Source organism: Leptonychotes weddellii, chromosome 5 (genome assembly GCF_054177405.1).
Source record: "Leptonychotes weddellii isolate Sample4059 chromosome 5, ASM5417740v2, whole genome shotgun sequence".
In the NCBI taxonomy this organism is placed as follows: domain Eukaryota; kingdom Metazoa; phylum Chordata; class Mammalia; order Carnivora; family Phocidae; genus Leptonychotes; species Leptonychotes weddellii.
This window is the reverse complement of record NC_138373.1, coordinates 153,603,560-153,620,276: the sequence shown is the minus strand read 5'-3', so window position 1 is coordinate 153,620,276 and position 16,717 is coordinate 153,603,560. Positions and strand designations below refer to the sequence as shown.

The following is a 16,717-nucleotide window of genomic DNA, read 5'->3' as shown; positions in this document are numbered from 1 at the left end:
CTTCCGGCATCATTACAGGGAGTGGATCGGTACAAGGGGAGCACCCCTCTCCCGGCTGCTGCGCAGCTTCCAACACACTCTGGTCCCGATGCTCCTCAGCCCTGCCTCCTGGCCCCTTCTCACTCCCAGGGCCCTCTCACTGTACTTCCGAGCAACATGGCTCAGACAGAGGCCACCACAGCTCCAGCCTCGCCCACCCTGGAGTCAATGTCACATCACTTCCATTCCACTTTGTATCTCAAATATTTCCTGAATCAGTCTTTCCTTTCAATTCCAGGTTCCTGCCACCTCTCATCCGGTCTATTCCAGGTGCCCCTAACTTGCTTCTGTGCCCCCTCCTAACCCATCCTTCCTGCAGCTGCCAAAATGACAACCATGAAACACAGACCTGAACCTGCCTCTAGGATATACATCTTGGAATGCTTTTTTTCTGGGAATGGTCCTCCTTCAAGGGCTAGGTCCCCAACAACCACATCTATATTCCATGAGCCACAGCCCTCGGCATGGCTGACAGCTCCAGGCTGCTCAATCAGATTCTCTCTGGTGGGCACTGCAGCCCGCAGGAGGGGAGTCGGCCCATAGTTTAGTGCAGCTGAGGACTGTTCCGGCTCTTGTTCCTCTGAGATGTGACCTTGAACTCTTACTTCAATGCTGTGAGTTGCCCCAGAACCCTTCCTATAAACTTTCAGCTAATTTTCCTGTTCAAAAACCTTCCTGGTTCTTGGGGCGCCTGGGTGGCTCAGTCGTTAAGCGTCTGCCTTCGGCTCAGGTCATGATCTCAGGGTCCTGGGATCGAGCCCCACATCGGGCTCCCTGCTCAGCGGGAAGCCTGCTTCTCCCGCTCCCTCACTTGTATTCCCTCTCTCGCTGTGTCTCTCTCTGTCAAATAAATAAATAAAATCTTTAAAAATAAAAAAAAATAAAAAAAAAACCACACCTTCCTGGTTCTCCAGAGAACTGGGGAAAAAAGCCCCAAATCAGTTACTAGTCAAAGACCTCTCCAATTTGGGCCCGAGATATATTACCAGCTTTAGCCCTCATCTGTCCCAAATGTATCTTACACTCCAGACGTACCTGTCTACCTGCTGGTCCCCAAATACCCCATCTATTCATGACTTCTCCACGTGGAAGGTCCTCCCTGCCCCTGACTGCTTGGCTCAAGCCCCAGATTCCCTCGGCCAGAGCGTGTCCCTTCTGCCCCAACTCCCGTAGCACTTTACTCTTCCTCTGTCATAACACAGACTACAGATTATCTCGTGTCCATGGACTCATTTACATATAGGTGTCCTCTGCTGCCCTGTGACCGTCAGGGGCAGGGTCCCTTCTGGCTCTTGCTGCCCACAAGCACCTACCATAGGATTTTATACACTGGGGTATTCAATAGAAGTTGCTGAGTTATCGGCTGCAGAACTTACCCTGGCAAGGTCCAGGTCTGCCTGCTTCCGGTGTCTCCAGAAGGTGACTGAGGAGCGTGAATGTGGCCGGATCACCGGCTCACCGTGGACCAGCAGCTTCACAAAGACGCTCAGGACAATCACACCATTTATCAGCCATAAGAGGAGCGTTGGCATCATCCAGTCAAACCAGCCCCCAGAACCTAAAGAGGGACGTCTCAGCTGAGCCCATGGGGAATGGCCTCCGGGAGCAGCCCTAGGGGACTGCAAACCACCTGACTGACCCCCAGCATCTGACAGGTTAGAAGCCTTCTACCTCATTTTCAGAAGAAGCGTGGATAACAAGATTGCTTCATTTAATAACAATGTCTAAATGCTTTAGATAGGAATAAGACATAACCTTAATCCACACTATAGGCAAATTTGGGACGGTTCTGTAGCCTAAATAGGAACCCTGTACTCCTTGTCATTATGGAGCTAGGTGCCACAGCTAGATAACAAAGATAATAAAAACCTTTATTAGTCAAGGTGGGGTGAGACCATTAGTTACACAACTCGGGCAAAAATATCACATCCTCCTTCAAAAAGGTACACCTTTCCTCCCCATATCCCCAACCCCTATAATAATAGTAGTGTGGGTTCCTGATTTCTTTTGTCCTTACTGACTGAACTCGGGCCTGCCCTGTTACTTCCAAAATGTGACTTACGCCAGTTCCTAGCAGGCCTGCTACAAAAGCCCTCTGGGACCTGGTGGACAAGCCGAGCAGTGTGCACACATAGGGCCTGTCTCCTACCACAGCAGGCCACCCATGCTTGGGTGGTTCGACAGGCCCTCTACCTACCTGACTCAAGTGACAGGATGCTGCGGCCGGAGCCCGAGTATGGGTGCTGGTCAGAGCTGTGGGCCCCTCCCCACTGCAGCAGGGCAGTCAGGGGGTTAAAGGAGAGGCAGAGGAAGGTGAGGACACACAGCAGAATTCGAGAGCGGTCCACCATGCCCAGCGCTACGGGAGGAGAGTCCGGCTCATCCTTGACCTTCAAAACAGGGCCAAGAGGTTAGAATGAATACTGCGTGGGTTTTGTTTCTACAGCGTTTTACTTTTATATGTATTGGAGTCAGATTGTGAGATTTAAATTCAAGACTACGAAGTCAGATAGGAAGAGAGCCAGGAGGCAAGAAGCCCACAGCTCTCCAGATGCTTCTCAAACACTGGCATATCGTCCGTCCTCTTGCCACCTGGGACAAGAACATGTTCTGAAGACCAAAGGTAGATGAGTCCTGCTTATAAGATAGAGCACACAGGAGAACATTCTCCATGATTCTGTAGAATTCCACAACAGGCAAGCTAATCTAATCTAAAGTGACAGAAAGCAGATCAGTAGTTGTCTGAGGCTGGAGAGGGATATGTGAACTACCTGCCACAGTGTATGAAGGAGCTTTGTGGGTGATGGAAATGTTCTGTATCTTGATTACAGTGATAGTTACATGAGTGTATACACTTGTTAAAACTCCTCATACTGTACGCTAGTACTTTATGCTACTGTAAAATAGCTGTTTTATCTCATGTAAATTAAACATCAGTAGAACTGATTACAGACCATACAACTGGGGCGCCTGGGTGGCTCAGTTGGTTAAGCTTCTGCCTTTGGCTCAGGTCATGATCTCGGGGTCCTGGGATGGAGCCCTGCATCGGGCTCCCTGCTCAGTGGGGAGTCTGCTTCTTCCTCTCCCTCTGCCCACCTCTCTCCACCTTCCCCACCTGAGCTCTCGCTCAAATAAATAAAATCTTAAAAAAAAAAAAAGACCATACAACTTCAGTATGAATCTATTTACAGGAGTTTGCCTGTTGTAAAACTGTAACACTGCTTTTTTCCCCCTCTCCGTCTTATAGAGGGAGGACTGGAGGCAGAAGCCCCGCCTGCCCAGGGTGCCGCCCACAGAGAAGCAGGGAGGAAGGCTGGGATCAGATCTCCCGACTCCCAGGGCACACATACTACAGCACTCCTTTTCAGTATTTTCTTTTTTAAAGATTTTATTTATTTGAGAGAGAGAAGAGAGAGAATGAGCAGTGGGGAGGGGCAGAGAGAGAAAAGCAGACTCCCTGTTGAGCAGGGAGCCTGATGTGGGGCTCAATCCCAGGACTCCGAGATCATGACCTGAGCCGAAGGCAGACACTTAACCAACTGAGCCACCCAGGCGCCCCTCCTTTTCAATATTTTAAAGCCATCTGAAAATTTCTTATGATGACAGATGCCTAGCTAATTCAATGTATATATTATATGGCCTTCTGTTCCCAAACAGAATCACATTTATAAAGTATTTCAAAAATAGAGCTTTGTCAGTAAAATTAAGTACATGACACCACAAAGTTTGATCAAAAACTTAGGCTAGAAGGGAAGTTTGTGCTTTTGAAGTCAGAAATTGCCAGTAGCCTCCATGGATTCCCAGGGCTAGATCATTAGGCTCAAGCCTCTTTTGGCTAATTCCATTAAACCATAATTGCCAGGGGCTTTCTTTGACGATTAAAGGCCCTTGGTTGGAATGTTATTTGTCAGACTGCAAATTGCAATCATTTCCAGAAGAGGACCCAGAGGCAGCCTTGCCCTAAACCGACTAAACAACCTCAAAAAATGGTCTTGCCAGGCCCATTATGAGTGAGGGATGTAATGAGGCGCCTCCGGCAACTCCTAGCACCCGCATGACAGCTGCTGTGTGTTCCCGTTCTGGATTCGGCCCGGATTCCTCTCAGATGGGCTCTTTCGGCAAGGACCAGTTAAATTGGACTACACTGAACCAGTTAAGCGGATTTTGTGGAGGACGCAGTAGGACCTATTCTCCATCCTTGGTCCTCTCAACGCCTGGCTGGGCCCCCTATCGGCAGCTTCTCCACAGTTAAGTTAGGAGAGATGGGACAGATTCCAGGGGTCAGAGGATTTCAAAAGCTCATACCTTTGCATCATCCAGCAAAGGGCTTCCTGGCTCCGAGTCGATGGAGTAGGGGGAGAAGCCAGCCTGGGAGCCTGAGTCGGAGGCCGGAGGGGACATCAGAAGGACATTCTGATTAAAGTCATCGATCTTCAGCTCCACATCATTGTCCACCAGGCTCCCCAGGTCGATGCCCTTCAGGAGCTCTGCAAAGAAAACCGCGTCTGGCCATGGTCTGTTTCTCCAGAGCCCCCACCTGGGTGCCTGGGCCAGGGCTGGGCTGGGGGAGGGGCCCACGGTCCTTGCTCCTGTTTCACCCGTGAAGGCACCTTGGACACATCAGTGGGCCCTCCCCAGTGCCCAGCACAGGACTCCTACAACCACAAGGTCTGATAACCCTTCTTTCAATGAGCACACTCACTGTTTTTCTGATTTGCCAGCTTCAGCACCATGTTCTCCTGGCGTAGTTTATGATTGACCTGCTGCAAGTATTTGATGTAGTCGATGGCCTTCCTCAGGACGCCAGACTTGTGCATCTGGGAAGGAAGACGGGTGAAAACACAGGGGCATCACTGCAGGCTGCTCAGTGAGAGGGTTGAGGCCCAGAGCCTGTGGGGTGAAAGCATGGCTCCGGGCTGAGAGGCTGGCTTGCTCACTGGCTAGCTGTGCTACCCAGGACATGTTACTCAAAATCTCTGAACCTCACATTCCTTGTCCTTAAAATGGGGATGATGATGATATATGATCACAGCGTTGCAGTGAGGACAAAATGAAATAATACACATACAGAGAGTAGCCACCCCCTCCCCCAGTCTGGTGCATAGTGACACTCGATAAATATTAGCTAGTACTCCTCTTTCTTATAATAATCCTAGAACCAAAACAAACTTTACAGAAAGCAAACGACAAAAACCCAGAGCATTGTTGGATAACTATCTTAAGGAAAGTTCTAATAGCACGTTTCAGGTCTATAGGCTATAAGGAAAATAAAATTTTCTTCCAAAATAGAGATGATGAAGATAAACAGAAAACAGGTTAAAAAAAAAAAAAATCTATGTGACAGAAGACACATTCACTGAAATACCCGAAATAATGAACAATCTATTTCCTCTATTTGCTGTTGGTTAAAGACCCAATCTCTATTTTCTCTCTTCCCTAAAAGGTAAAAATATTGCTAACCACCCATGAACACAACTAAACATATGTCAGCAACACCACCAGCCGACTCCAGAGTACACACAGTCCTGCACCTGGCCGCAGTGAGCAGGACGCATCCCTCTGCCTGTGCTACTGGGATCCGTGATCACCGCAGAGCAGAGTCAAAGGTCCAGGCAGGACGCTGCATTACCAACCCCCACTAGTTCCCTAATGTTGGTTAATATTTTATAATCTTGAAAAAACAAAAACAAACCCAAGATGCTTTAAATAAGAAAGCACCTCGGGCGCCTGGGTGGCTCAGTTGGTTGGGCGACTGCCTTCGGCTCAGGTCATGATCCTGAAGTCCTGGGATCGAGTCCCACATCGGGCTCCCTGTTTGGCAGGGAGTCTGCTTCTCCCTCTGACCCTCCTCCCTCTCATGCTCTCTGTCTCTCAAATAAATAAATAAAATCTTTAAAAAAAAAAAAAAAAAAAAAGAAAGCACCTCTAACCATCCTTATGTTCACTCACTTGGACCTGGGTTTTCCTAAATTCCTACAGCAAAGACAGGTAGAGGGGAGATGGTGGCACGTGAAATACCACGTTGCTGGGCTCCCACCTTGGCATCTGTCCCCATGACCAGGTCCTTCAACTCGATGATTTTGTCATTGATAGAGGAGCGATACCGCTTCTCAATGATGTTGTGTGTCGTCCGCCTTTCTCCTTCTTTGGGGGGCTCCAGCTGCTTGACTCCCCCAGGTACCTGCTTAATGGGCACTTTCTCTTGCCCCATCATCACAGGCATTGTGGTCAAAATGGTCCCATTGCTGCCCACCAGAGTCTAGAACAGGCAGAGACACAGGGCAGAATTACCCCGTGGTTAGTCTGAGTAAAGCAATCCCAGAACACAAACCTGCTGGCCCTGGCCATGCAGCATTGCTCCGCTGACACCCTTCGTGGCTCAGTCAAGTCAGGCCCCATGAGGCCTCAGGAGCCACGGTATCTGAGTTCCCCTTCAGAACCACTGTCAACAAATCACACCACAATGGGATTAACGTGGGTAAATAGGTTTTAACCTTTGATCTAAGGGTACCCGAAACAAGTCATAGGACTTCTGCTTTGCTGGCAAATCATTAGCCACCTCTGAGCTCGCATACAATGTACCATATCATTCTGGCCCCAAGGAGAGCTTCCTCCTGGTGCAGGATACATCTTTTCCTCTCACGTGACAGTGAAGTCACTTGCTGCATTTCCTTATATAATTTGGCCATCAAAAAGCATAAGGGAAGAACAGATAGAGCCATTCTATTAGATAAACAGACCAACTGTAGAGGCTCCCCCTTTTCTCCTCAACTCTGCTTCCCCCTGTTTCTATTTTTACTAATTTTAGTTTTATTTTCTTCAATAAATGGCCAATGAACATCATTAACCATTAAGAAATAATTCTCACATAATAAAAAACACGCATTTTAAATGTACAGCTTGATGCATTTTTACGTATGGATATCATGTGTGTAACCAAGATAACCCAAACCAAGATACAGACCATTTCTATCTCCTTAGAAAGTTCTCTTGTGCCTCTTCCCAGTTCTGCCTGCCCCCTCCCCCTCTTGTGATCACTGCTCTGACCTCTATCACCATAGCTTAGTTTTGCCTCTTCTTGAACTTCATATAAATGGCATCCTCAGCATTAACTCTTTTGTGATAGGCATCTTTTGCTAGTATGCAAACATACTATTTTTGAGGTTCAGCAGTTATATATATATCAACAGTTCTTTTTGGACATGTGGGTTGTTTCCCAGTTCTTGGCTCTTATGAATAAAGCTTACTTTCAAATTCTGATCACCTTTTACTCTATCAGACTCTCTTGCCGTAAGATGCTGAAGCGGCTGTGACCCTGCAGCCCAAGTATGGGGCCTTCCATGTCCCCCACCTTGTAGCCCCTCCCTACCTGGTGGGCCTAGAGTCCTTCAGAAGCCAAACCTCCATCAGCAGGACCTAGAGGCAGACAGCCCTGTGTGGAGCCACTGCCTAGGAACCGGGGGATCCTCTGCTATTCCTCTCTCCTCCCTCATAGTCCCCAGATAACATGCATTGATGGTACTTCTCAAGGGGGGAAAAAAAAAACCCTAAATGGGGGTGATATTTGCAATCTGACACATTCCATAGAAGTTCTACATCGACCCACTCTGTAGAGATTTTAACATCTCAGGGGCCTAACACCTCCAAGAAAGGAGAGGGTGGAGGGAGGAGGGCAGGGAGGAAGACGGCTCTTACTGGTACTTGAAGGGCAGCTGTCTGGATGGGGGTGGTGAGGGCGGTGAGGGCTGGGTTCTGGACTGCGGCCATGACAGGGCTGCCATCTGTCTTTAGTGTGGTCAAAACAAGGGAATCTGTCTTGATGATCTGAGGCTGTACCAGGACCTGGATGGAGAATGAAGAAAAGTAAAAAGGAAGGCAGTATTATTTTTCTATTTTGCCTTAGCTTCTTACTACACAGACTTCCTCCAGGAAAGAATGAAAAAATAACATTTTCCTAAAACCGAGAACACAACTTGATGACGGCATTGAGAGGGAGAAAGAGTATAGCTAAAGGGTCTTGCATTTTAAGGTTGGAAGGCTTTGAGAAGAGCAATGCCAGGGCCTGGCAGGGGCAGAGTGGGGGGACAGAGGACAGGAAGGAGATCTGATTTTGGATAAAACTCAGGAAAGCCAGGAACATGGCTGAGAAACAGAAAGGAAACACCTGGATTTTTTTTTTTCAAAGATAAATGACCTTGTTAGTGAGAAACTACAGTCCACTATAATACGTGATTTAAAAACATTTTGGCATATCTCCAGTTTTATGCCCATTCTATGTGTAAATCGAATAATCCACCTACACTGACTGAGTCTGCATGAGGGCCCGTGCACATCCACAGAGACCACCTCAGCCAGGTCTCCACACCCAGCTCATGGGTGTCTCGCAAGGCCCAGGCACCTCAAACGCTGCTCCTTTACACGCTGCTGGTCCTTCTAGTATGTAGACCACAGCTTCAACCAAAGACCAGCCTCCAGCCCCCACCAGTGCCTCCCCGGCTCCTCAGCAGCCACCTACCGGGACCTGCTGCACCTGGGGGGCGGCGACTGTCTGCACCGTGGCCGGGGCGAGGGTCTGCAGCGTGCCATTGGCGGTCTGCGTCAGCACCCGCTGGGCCTGCACCGTCTGCACCTGCTGCTGGATGGTGACTGGCTGCACCTGGGAGGATGTCACTAGGCTTTGGACTTGAGGCTGAAGGACTTGGGAGAAGAGGAGGGAAAAGTCACACAGATGAGGAATGCATTCTGTCATTGTAGCTGCAGTACCAACCGAGGATGGGGTGCCTCAGGACAATCCCGACTCCCCACCTGCTGCTGAAGAAGATGTGCACAGCCACTTACAGGCTGGTCTAGATAACAAGAACATTCCATGAGGGCTGCATCAATTTCTGAGGGAATGAGAACAGATTATTTTATTATTCTGGGTGCTGGGGTGGAGGTGAGGGGAGCTAATCGGCACGTGACTGCACCCAGCAAGGGAAGTCAGAGACACAAGGAACCAACAATTCCACCGGGCTTCATTTCTTCTCGTGGAAGGAACAGAGAGTGCACTCTGGGATGACTGTCTCAGCTTCTTGCTTTGCTGCCTCTCCGCAGCCTCTAAACCCTCAGAAGCCCACCGAAGAACCGTCAGATCCTTTGAGCTTGAGAGGCTCCTGGCCGCACAGGCACGGGGTGTTAACGACACGGGAAGTCACTCACTCACTCACTCAGCACACACGGAGGGCCCGCTGCAAGGCCTGCTGCATGGAGCCGGAGCACCTGCTCTAGGCCATAGTCTGTGGTGGCTGCTCAGGAGACGTCTGCCGAATGAATGGCTCTCAACCTGTGGGATCTGGCTGGTGTCTGGATAAGTCTCCGGGCCCATTTTACTCAAGCCTCTAACCCTAGTTACCAGCACGGCCCTGTGTCTACTCTGCTTATTCGATTCTTTGACCAAGTATCCTCGAAGCAGGCACAACAGATCCTAGGCTGTCTGAGGAGCCAGAGCGTGAGCTGTTCCTGTACTACCGTCCCTGCTGCCAGTGACCCCCAAACTCCTAAGACTCTGTCATCCCCAAAGAGGGCAGAACCGTCTACCTCACAAGTGTCTGCAAACTGGCACAGAACCTTTTGAACAAACGAATCACTATCCTGTCTGACTTCTGAATCACCTTGAAAGCTGGTCGCCGCATTCTGGTATATCAAAGGCTGCTGGATGATCCTTGTCTGCGGAGCGGTGCTGAACGTCGGGGTGATCATCACCGTCTGCTGCTGCAGCTGGGCCTGGGGCTGGGGCTGGGGGCGGGGCTGAAGAACAGGAGCTGCCCGCGGCGGGGTGGGCACCGTGCTGGGGGGAACCTTGACCTGCAGGGCTGGAGCCTGGGGGGAAGCGGCCGAGGGAGAGAAGGCAGGTAAAGGGACCTGGCTGAAGGACCGCTGCTGCATCGAGGGGTCCCCGGCTCCGCCTCCCCCATTGCTGCCCCCGCCGCCACCGGGGAAGGAGCTACACAGCTGCTCTGGAAACAAGTCCGGGAACTCTCCAACTTGATTGCTGACAAACTGCAGCATCTCTGTGAATACACAAAAAGGAGTAATTTTATTGCCATCCAAAATATCCATCAACTTTCAAATTTGCTTAAGAAACGGAGGCATGCAAACCAAAAGGCTTTCCCACGACCATAGCAGAAATGGGTCAGGAGACCCTCACCAACCTCTCAGGAGGAGAACCACCTGGGTTCAGACGGCCAACCAAGGGACAGGTGAGAGGACTTCACGTCTTTGATGTTCTCTCTCCACACCCTACCTCCAGGCCCTTTCTACCAACTTTCCTGATTATATCAGGCTGAACAGGAGCCACCTCTGTGCTAGGTTGAGTATTGCTTTTGGAGATTGCTGCTGGTCTCATTTTACAACTGGAGACCCTGGGGTGGAAAGTGGGGAGTCGCTGTCCTAAGGCTTCTGAGCTCAGTAGCCTCAGGTGTGAAGCCACCTCCAATCTCAGCACTGCTCCCCCGGACAGAGCAGGAGTGTGGGAGTCAGGAGGGTCTGGCTGCGAAGTTGTGCCAGACCCTAATCGGCTCTCACCCCAGGCAGCCTTCCCTCCTCACCACAGGCAGGCCCTGGGCCTTCTCTCCGAAAAGGACATAGCCCTGGGCACTGTTGGTACCCTCAGGAACATTCAGGGATGATGAAGTTGATGGCCTCCGAGTCATGGAACTTTAGGGATGGAGCGGATGGAAAGATCAGAATCAAAGTCCAGAACAGGGAAATAACTTGGCCAAGGTCCTGCAGCTCATCAGGGCACAGTGAGGATTAGAACGCCCAGCTTCATGTTCTTCCTCTGCACCACAGTACACTCACTGCTAGAAGGCTGGGCCAGAGCAACCCCAGCCCTGGACTCCGCGCTCTAGAGGGCTGGGCCCCTTTGGGCAAGGAGTCTGTGGGACCCGGGGGATGTGTCCACCTGGAGACCATGGCCCCCTTCTAGATTATGTTCCAAGTACCTGGGACCCCTAAGTTCCCAGCCCAAAGGGCCTTAAGCCTGCCCCCAGGGCTTCTTCCCCAAGTTCATCCTCCCTGAAATTTACCAAAACCCAACTTATTCCATAACTAAAACTCATCTCTTATAACTCCTGCCTCCCCACAGGGCTGGTCCCCATTAGAAGTCTGGGGCCTCAGCTTTGTCGCAGCTATTTTCAGACCTACAGTTCTTCATGTTGCTTCCATTCCCTCCCCTTTCCTCTCCAACACATTCCCAAGAAGCTACTGCTTGTTCCTGAACGGTACACCCTTCTCTCTAAACATTCAAGGCCACACGATGCTCTGATTTAGCCACCAAAATACCCCAAACCAAAAACAAACCAAAAACAAAAAACACCACCTCTTTTCATTCCCCCAAACCTCCACCAGCAAGTCCCTCCCACCCTCCCAGGTCTCTAACAGACGTGTGTGTGTATGTGTATGTGTGTGCACATGCATGCACATACACACATGCCAGTAGTGGGTCTGGGCTACGAAGTCTTATGTTAGGCAAGCAGAAAGCTACTGGGGGTTTCTAGGGTAACCGTACAGGGCGACTGAAGCTTAACAGTTCAGTACTTCCAGTATTCCATCAGTTCAACCTACTGGCAAAACAGCATCTTGTAAGATCAAAGATTACACTAACTGTGTAGTGGTATTATTTACCAACACCTCAACACTCTGCTGTGTCCCCTCGACACTCAGCCGGCTGTGTGTGGGAAGGAGAAATGGGCACATTGCCACAGATATTGTAACTGGTACCAACCAATTCCAATTCCTTGTACGTGATTAAACTAAGAAATGTCCTTAAAATCAGCACAAAATTCAAACAAAACACACTTTATTGCTGACACGGTCCAAGTACAACACAAGATTTATAAAACAGTTTAAGGAAAAGCTTTAAGAGAAAGCTAATAATCTGCTGAGCTTTCCAGAATTCCCATAAAATTCTTACTCTGGGGAATCAGAACATCACTCACTGATTGACTGTTTTAATCCATGGAACGCTAAGGAGCACATAAGGGAACAGAGGCCAGAGGCCTGGAAGATGGGCACGGGCTTCGGTACTAGCTGGGTCTCAAGACGCCGCCTACCCAGCTGTGTGAACGTGGGCAAGCCACCTCTCTACATCCTGGTTTCCTCCCCACAAAAGGCTGCCTTAAGAATACTTGGCTTCTGGGGCACCTAGGTGGCTCAGATGGTTGAGCGTCTGCCTTCGGCTCGGGTCATGATCCCAGCATCCTGGGATCGAGCCCCGCATCGGGCTCCCTGCTCAACGGGGAGCCTGCTTCTCCCTCTCCCTCTGCCCCTCTCCCTGCTCATGCTCTCTCTCTCTCTCTCTGTGTCTCAAATGAATAGATAAAATCTTAAAAAAAAAAAAAAAGAATACTTGGCTTCTTGGGCGCCTGGGTGGCTCAGTTGGTTAAGCGACTGCTTTCGGCTCAGGTCATGATCCTGGAGTCCCTGGATCGAGTCCCGCATCGGGCTCCCTGCTCGGCAGGGAGCCTGCTTCTCCCTCGGACCCTCCCCCCTCTCATGTGCTCTCTCTCTCATTCTCTCTGTCTCAAATAAAATCTTTAAAAAAAAAAAAGAATACTTGGCTTCTTTGTTGTAAGGATGGATAAAACAATTTGTGCAGAGTGTTTGGCGAGAGGCAGACCCTGGTCCCTATTAGTGGTAATTCCAGAGCACCTAGCGCCTGGGCACTTGACTCCACTTATCTCATCTGGTTGAGTGTTCTCCAAAACCTTTCATGGAGAAAGACATGAGCTGGCACAGCGAAGTAACCTGCAGAGGTCACAAAGCTTGTTCACAAAGCAGGTTAAGAGTGTGTAAGCAGATGGGATGTGAAGGCTTAAATTAAAAAAAATAAATTCTTTTCAACCCACACACGACAAGCTCCAGTGGTGTTATCTGCAGCCAGGCGGACAGGCACTGGGCTGAGTGGCGCAGAGGGACCCCTTAAGACCAAGCATTTGAAGGAAGAAGTAATGGGAAGAGGCTCTTTGAGCCCCCGCTCCAGCAAGGCATGCGGGCTCTTCCTGGGACCCCATCTGGTCTGCAGTGACAGAGAAGGGGAGAGGCCCCACCAGCCGGAACGAGGCCTGGAGAACCAAGGCACCGAAAACCCACCCTGAGTGCAGTTTTTCTCTAAAGCTCCATGCTACACCCTATGGGAGCATCCTAATGTCTCGTGTTCGCTGCTCCAATCACTGGAGTGTCACAATTACACCAGCTTTCATTTCCGCCGAGAGCCATGAAACCCAGAAAAGACAGGCCCGGAAGAAGGCACAGGTTTTATGGGGCTTTGAAAATGAAGTTCCAGATCCTGCACGATGAGCTGTGGTCCCTAGAGCGGAAGGCCAGACTTAGGCCTCCTGGGAGCTAGGCGGGCCACCCCTAGGCCTGCAAACCCTAGCTTACCTGGCAGGGGTGCTCCTGGCGGTTACCTTCCGCAAACAAGCCACAGTCCCATTTTTTAGCTGCTGCTTAAAGTAAGGGATAAGTTTGCTTAATAAAGTAAGCTGGGCCCCAAGAAACTACCCCTGGGTTTTGGTCTCTTTAAAAGCTCATAATCAGAATCAGAGGCTGCGACTGTCACCTGTGTATTGCAATCAGTCCGGAGCCTCCTCCAGAGACCCCAAGTTCACGTGCACTTCATGGAGCATGCAACCTGGAGGAAACATCAAACACTCTGCCTGGCCCAGCCAGCAGCATCTGCCTGAGAGTAAGGTGACCCAAAATCTGGGCAGATTACTTTTGGTCAGGAATATAGAGTTGAATGCCCCAGCTGAGGTAACACACTGTCTTCAAACCGCATAGTCAGTGAGCCAACAATCCTTCAGCAGGCATTTGCTACCTAGCCCAGGTAGGTGCTAAGAGAACCATTTTACAAAGGTCATTTATTCTTCTTATAGTTTGTATTTATTATCACTTTGTGTTAGATAATGTTTTAAAATAACTTTTTCAAGGGGCGCCTGGGTGGCTCAGTCGTTGGGCGTCTGCCTTCAGCTCAGGTCGTGATCCCAGGGGTCCTGGGATCGAGCCCCGCATCGAGCCCCGCATCGGGCTCCCTGCTCTGCGGGAAGCCTGCTTCTCCCTCTCCCACTCCCCCTGCTTGTGTTCCCTCTCTCGCTGTGTCTCTCTCTGTCAAATAACAAAATAAAATAAAATAACTTTTTCAAAATCATAAAAGTCACACTCACTATAGAAAAAGTTTCGAAAAAAGTTAAATGAAAAAAAGAAATCCAGCAATTCCACCCCCCTGAGACATCTACTGTCAATGTTTTGATGTGTCCCTCCTAAGAGCAAGGCTTGCTTGCACACACAAGCACGTGTGTGTGTCTGTGAGAACAGTCACAAAAGTGGGATCGCACTGAAGATGCTATTTTGTACCCTGCTCCCTTTATTTAGCAACACATGAGAAGTAGTCAGTGTCAACCATTATGGATATGACGGCAACCTTTGAGAGTCCCATAGTACTGTATCATAGCATATTGTATTGACACCCTAGAATTTAACCACTTAGTGATGACAAGTGGCTGTGTTCAATTTTTTAGCATGAACAACTCTTTTTTTTAAAGATTTCTTTATTTAGGAGAGAGAGCACTAGTGGGAGGGGCAGAGGGTGAGGAAAGGAGAATCTCAAGTGGGCTCTCAGCTCAGCACAGAGCCTGATGTGGAGGCTCGATCTCACAACCCTGAGATCACGACCTGAGCCGAAAGCAAGAGTTGGACACTTAACCGATTGTGCCACCCAGGTGCCCCAGCGTGAAGAACTCTTACAAAAATCTTTTCCCACTGATCTGATTTGGGATAAACTTCTAGAAATTGATGGCTGGGTCAAAGGACAGGTATGTGTGCTTTGGGGAGGCTATAACAATCTATGCTTCCCCACATCTGTTTCTGTCATTCAGACAGTGGGGAAAGAATGACATCAAACTGTTTGGGCTTGCACGGATGAGCGCTAAATGAGGTTGGATGTCTCCCTGCCAATTTTATTGGCCATTTGTATTTCTTCCTTTGTAAATTGCTCTTGACCTTTGTGCATTTTTCTCTTGGGCTATTTGTATCATTTTACTGATTTGAAAAAATTTCATATACTACGGGTATTTCCTCCTTCTTATATATGTGCAAATATCTGCCGCACTGTTTTTTTTTTTTATTGAAGTACAGTTGATATACAATCCACTTTATTTTTCTTTTAATTTGTTGAGAAAAAAGAGGGGCACCTGGGTGGCTCAGTCAGTTAAGTGTCTGCCTTCAGGCTCAAGTCATGATCTCAGGGTCCTGGGATGGAGCCATGCCACCCCCCCCAAAATCAGGCTCCCTGCTCAGTGGGGAGTCTGCTCCTCCCTCTCCTTCTGTTCCTCTCTCTTTCCCTCCCCCCCTTCCCCACTGCTCCTGTGTGCTCTCTTATCTCTCTCAAATAAATAAATAAAATCTTTTTTTTTTAGCTTTTTTTTTTTAATTTTTTTTTTATTCTTATGTTAATCCCCATACATTACATCATTAGTTCTAGATGAAGTGTTCAATAAATAAAATCTTTAAAAAAACAAATTTGTTGAGAAAAAAGAATGGCATAGTGATTAAGTTATCACGCCCTAGCACTATAACTTGGGGTAAGTTTTACTTCTCTGGGCCATAGTTTTCTCATCTATAAAATGGGGATGAGATTACACCTACCTCATGGGGATGCTGAGAGAGAGTTTGCATGGAATCTAAAGCACAGTGCCTGGCACTCGGTAGTAGCCTAGTGCACGTTATTCATGACAGCTCTTTTTGACAGTTTTGCTTGGACTCTTGTTTTGAAAATTTGAATTTGTTCCAATGCATTTGGCTTTATTAGGGAACAATTTGGGCATATCATGAATTTCGTGTTTACTTATGCATGAGAGAAACACTAGGAAATGCAAAAACATACCCAAATGAAATGAGCCACACAAAATGAGCACAGTTGCATCCCTCAAACATCCACCAGCTTCGTCAGGTCAGTGCATGTGTTATGAACCATAACCATCCACATCTGGATCAGAACTTTCTATCGGACTACAGACTGCCCTCCATCCATCACCTCACAGAAAGTCAGAAGCTGTAACTTCTAACGTCCACTTTCACAAGCAAACCTCAGGTCTTTTTAAGGTAAGGGGTCCTATTTGTTGTGGTATTTCTGTATTTCTTACCCACTGAATATCTGTAAAACTGAGCTGTTTTATTGGGTTCTTAACTTTTAGTCTTCTCATTTTCTCTTTTTTTGTCACCTCTGAAGATTTCGAGTGTTGTGACCCAAATCCCATTTCCCCCATAAGCCCTACGGTTTGCATTACATGATTTTGCTCAGTGCAGTGATTTTTTAGGAATGGATATGTTGCATTACAGCAGAAAGGACTGTATACAAGTGCTAATACTGTGTAATGAAATTACATGGTTTTTGTGTTACACTGAAAAGGTCCCTCATCCCCAAGATTATAAGGATATTCACCTAAACTTTCTTCATTTAGTGTTGTTCATTTAATCTTGCACATTAGATCTGCCCAAACAACGTAAGAACACAGAGTAAGTGTGGTATGTGATGTTTGTAGGCTGCTGGGAATCAGATGGACCACAACCAGTGAGCGAGAGGGAGGTAAACACAAAAGAGTTAATTCCCAACAAGTACGCTTCTTAAGAAACAAGTATC

At 48.5% G+C, this 16,717-nt stretch overlaps 1 protein-coding gene across 1 annotated transcript in view; it reads right to left on the bottom strand.

Moving 5' to 3' along the window:
* The window catches only part of SREBF2 (sterol regulatory element binding transcription factor 2), a 65,896-nt gene that overhangs the window by 22,303 nt on the left and 26,876 nt on the right, over positions 1 to 16,717 (bottom strand). The window contains exons 2-9 of the mRNA XM_081822560.1: positions 9,690 to 10,088; positions 8,555 to 8,736; positions 7,735 to 7,881; positions 6,077 to 6,298; positions 4,742 to 4,856; positions 4,345 to 4,526; positions 2,237 to 2,429; positions 1,416 to 1,597 (exon numbers count right to left, since the gene is read on the bottom strand). Of these exons, the coding sequence (XP_081678686.1) occupies positions 1,416 to 1,597; positions 2,237 to 2,429; positions 4,345 to 4,526; positions 4,742 to 4,856; positions 6,077 to 6,298; positions 7,735 to 7,881; positions 8,555 to 8,736; positions 9,690 to 10,088 (1,622 nt within the window). The remainder of the gene's footprint in view (positions 1 to 1,415; positions 1,598 to 2,236; positions 2,430 to 4,344; positions 4,527 to 4,741; positions 4,857 to 6,076; positions 6,299 to 7,734; positions 7,882 to 8,554; positions 8,737 to 9,689; positions 10,089 to 16,717) is intronic.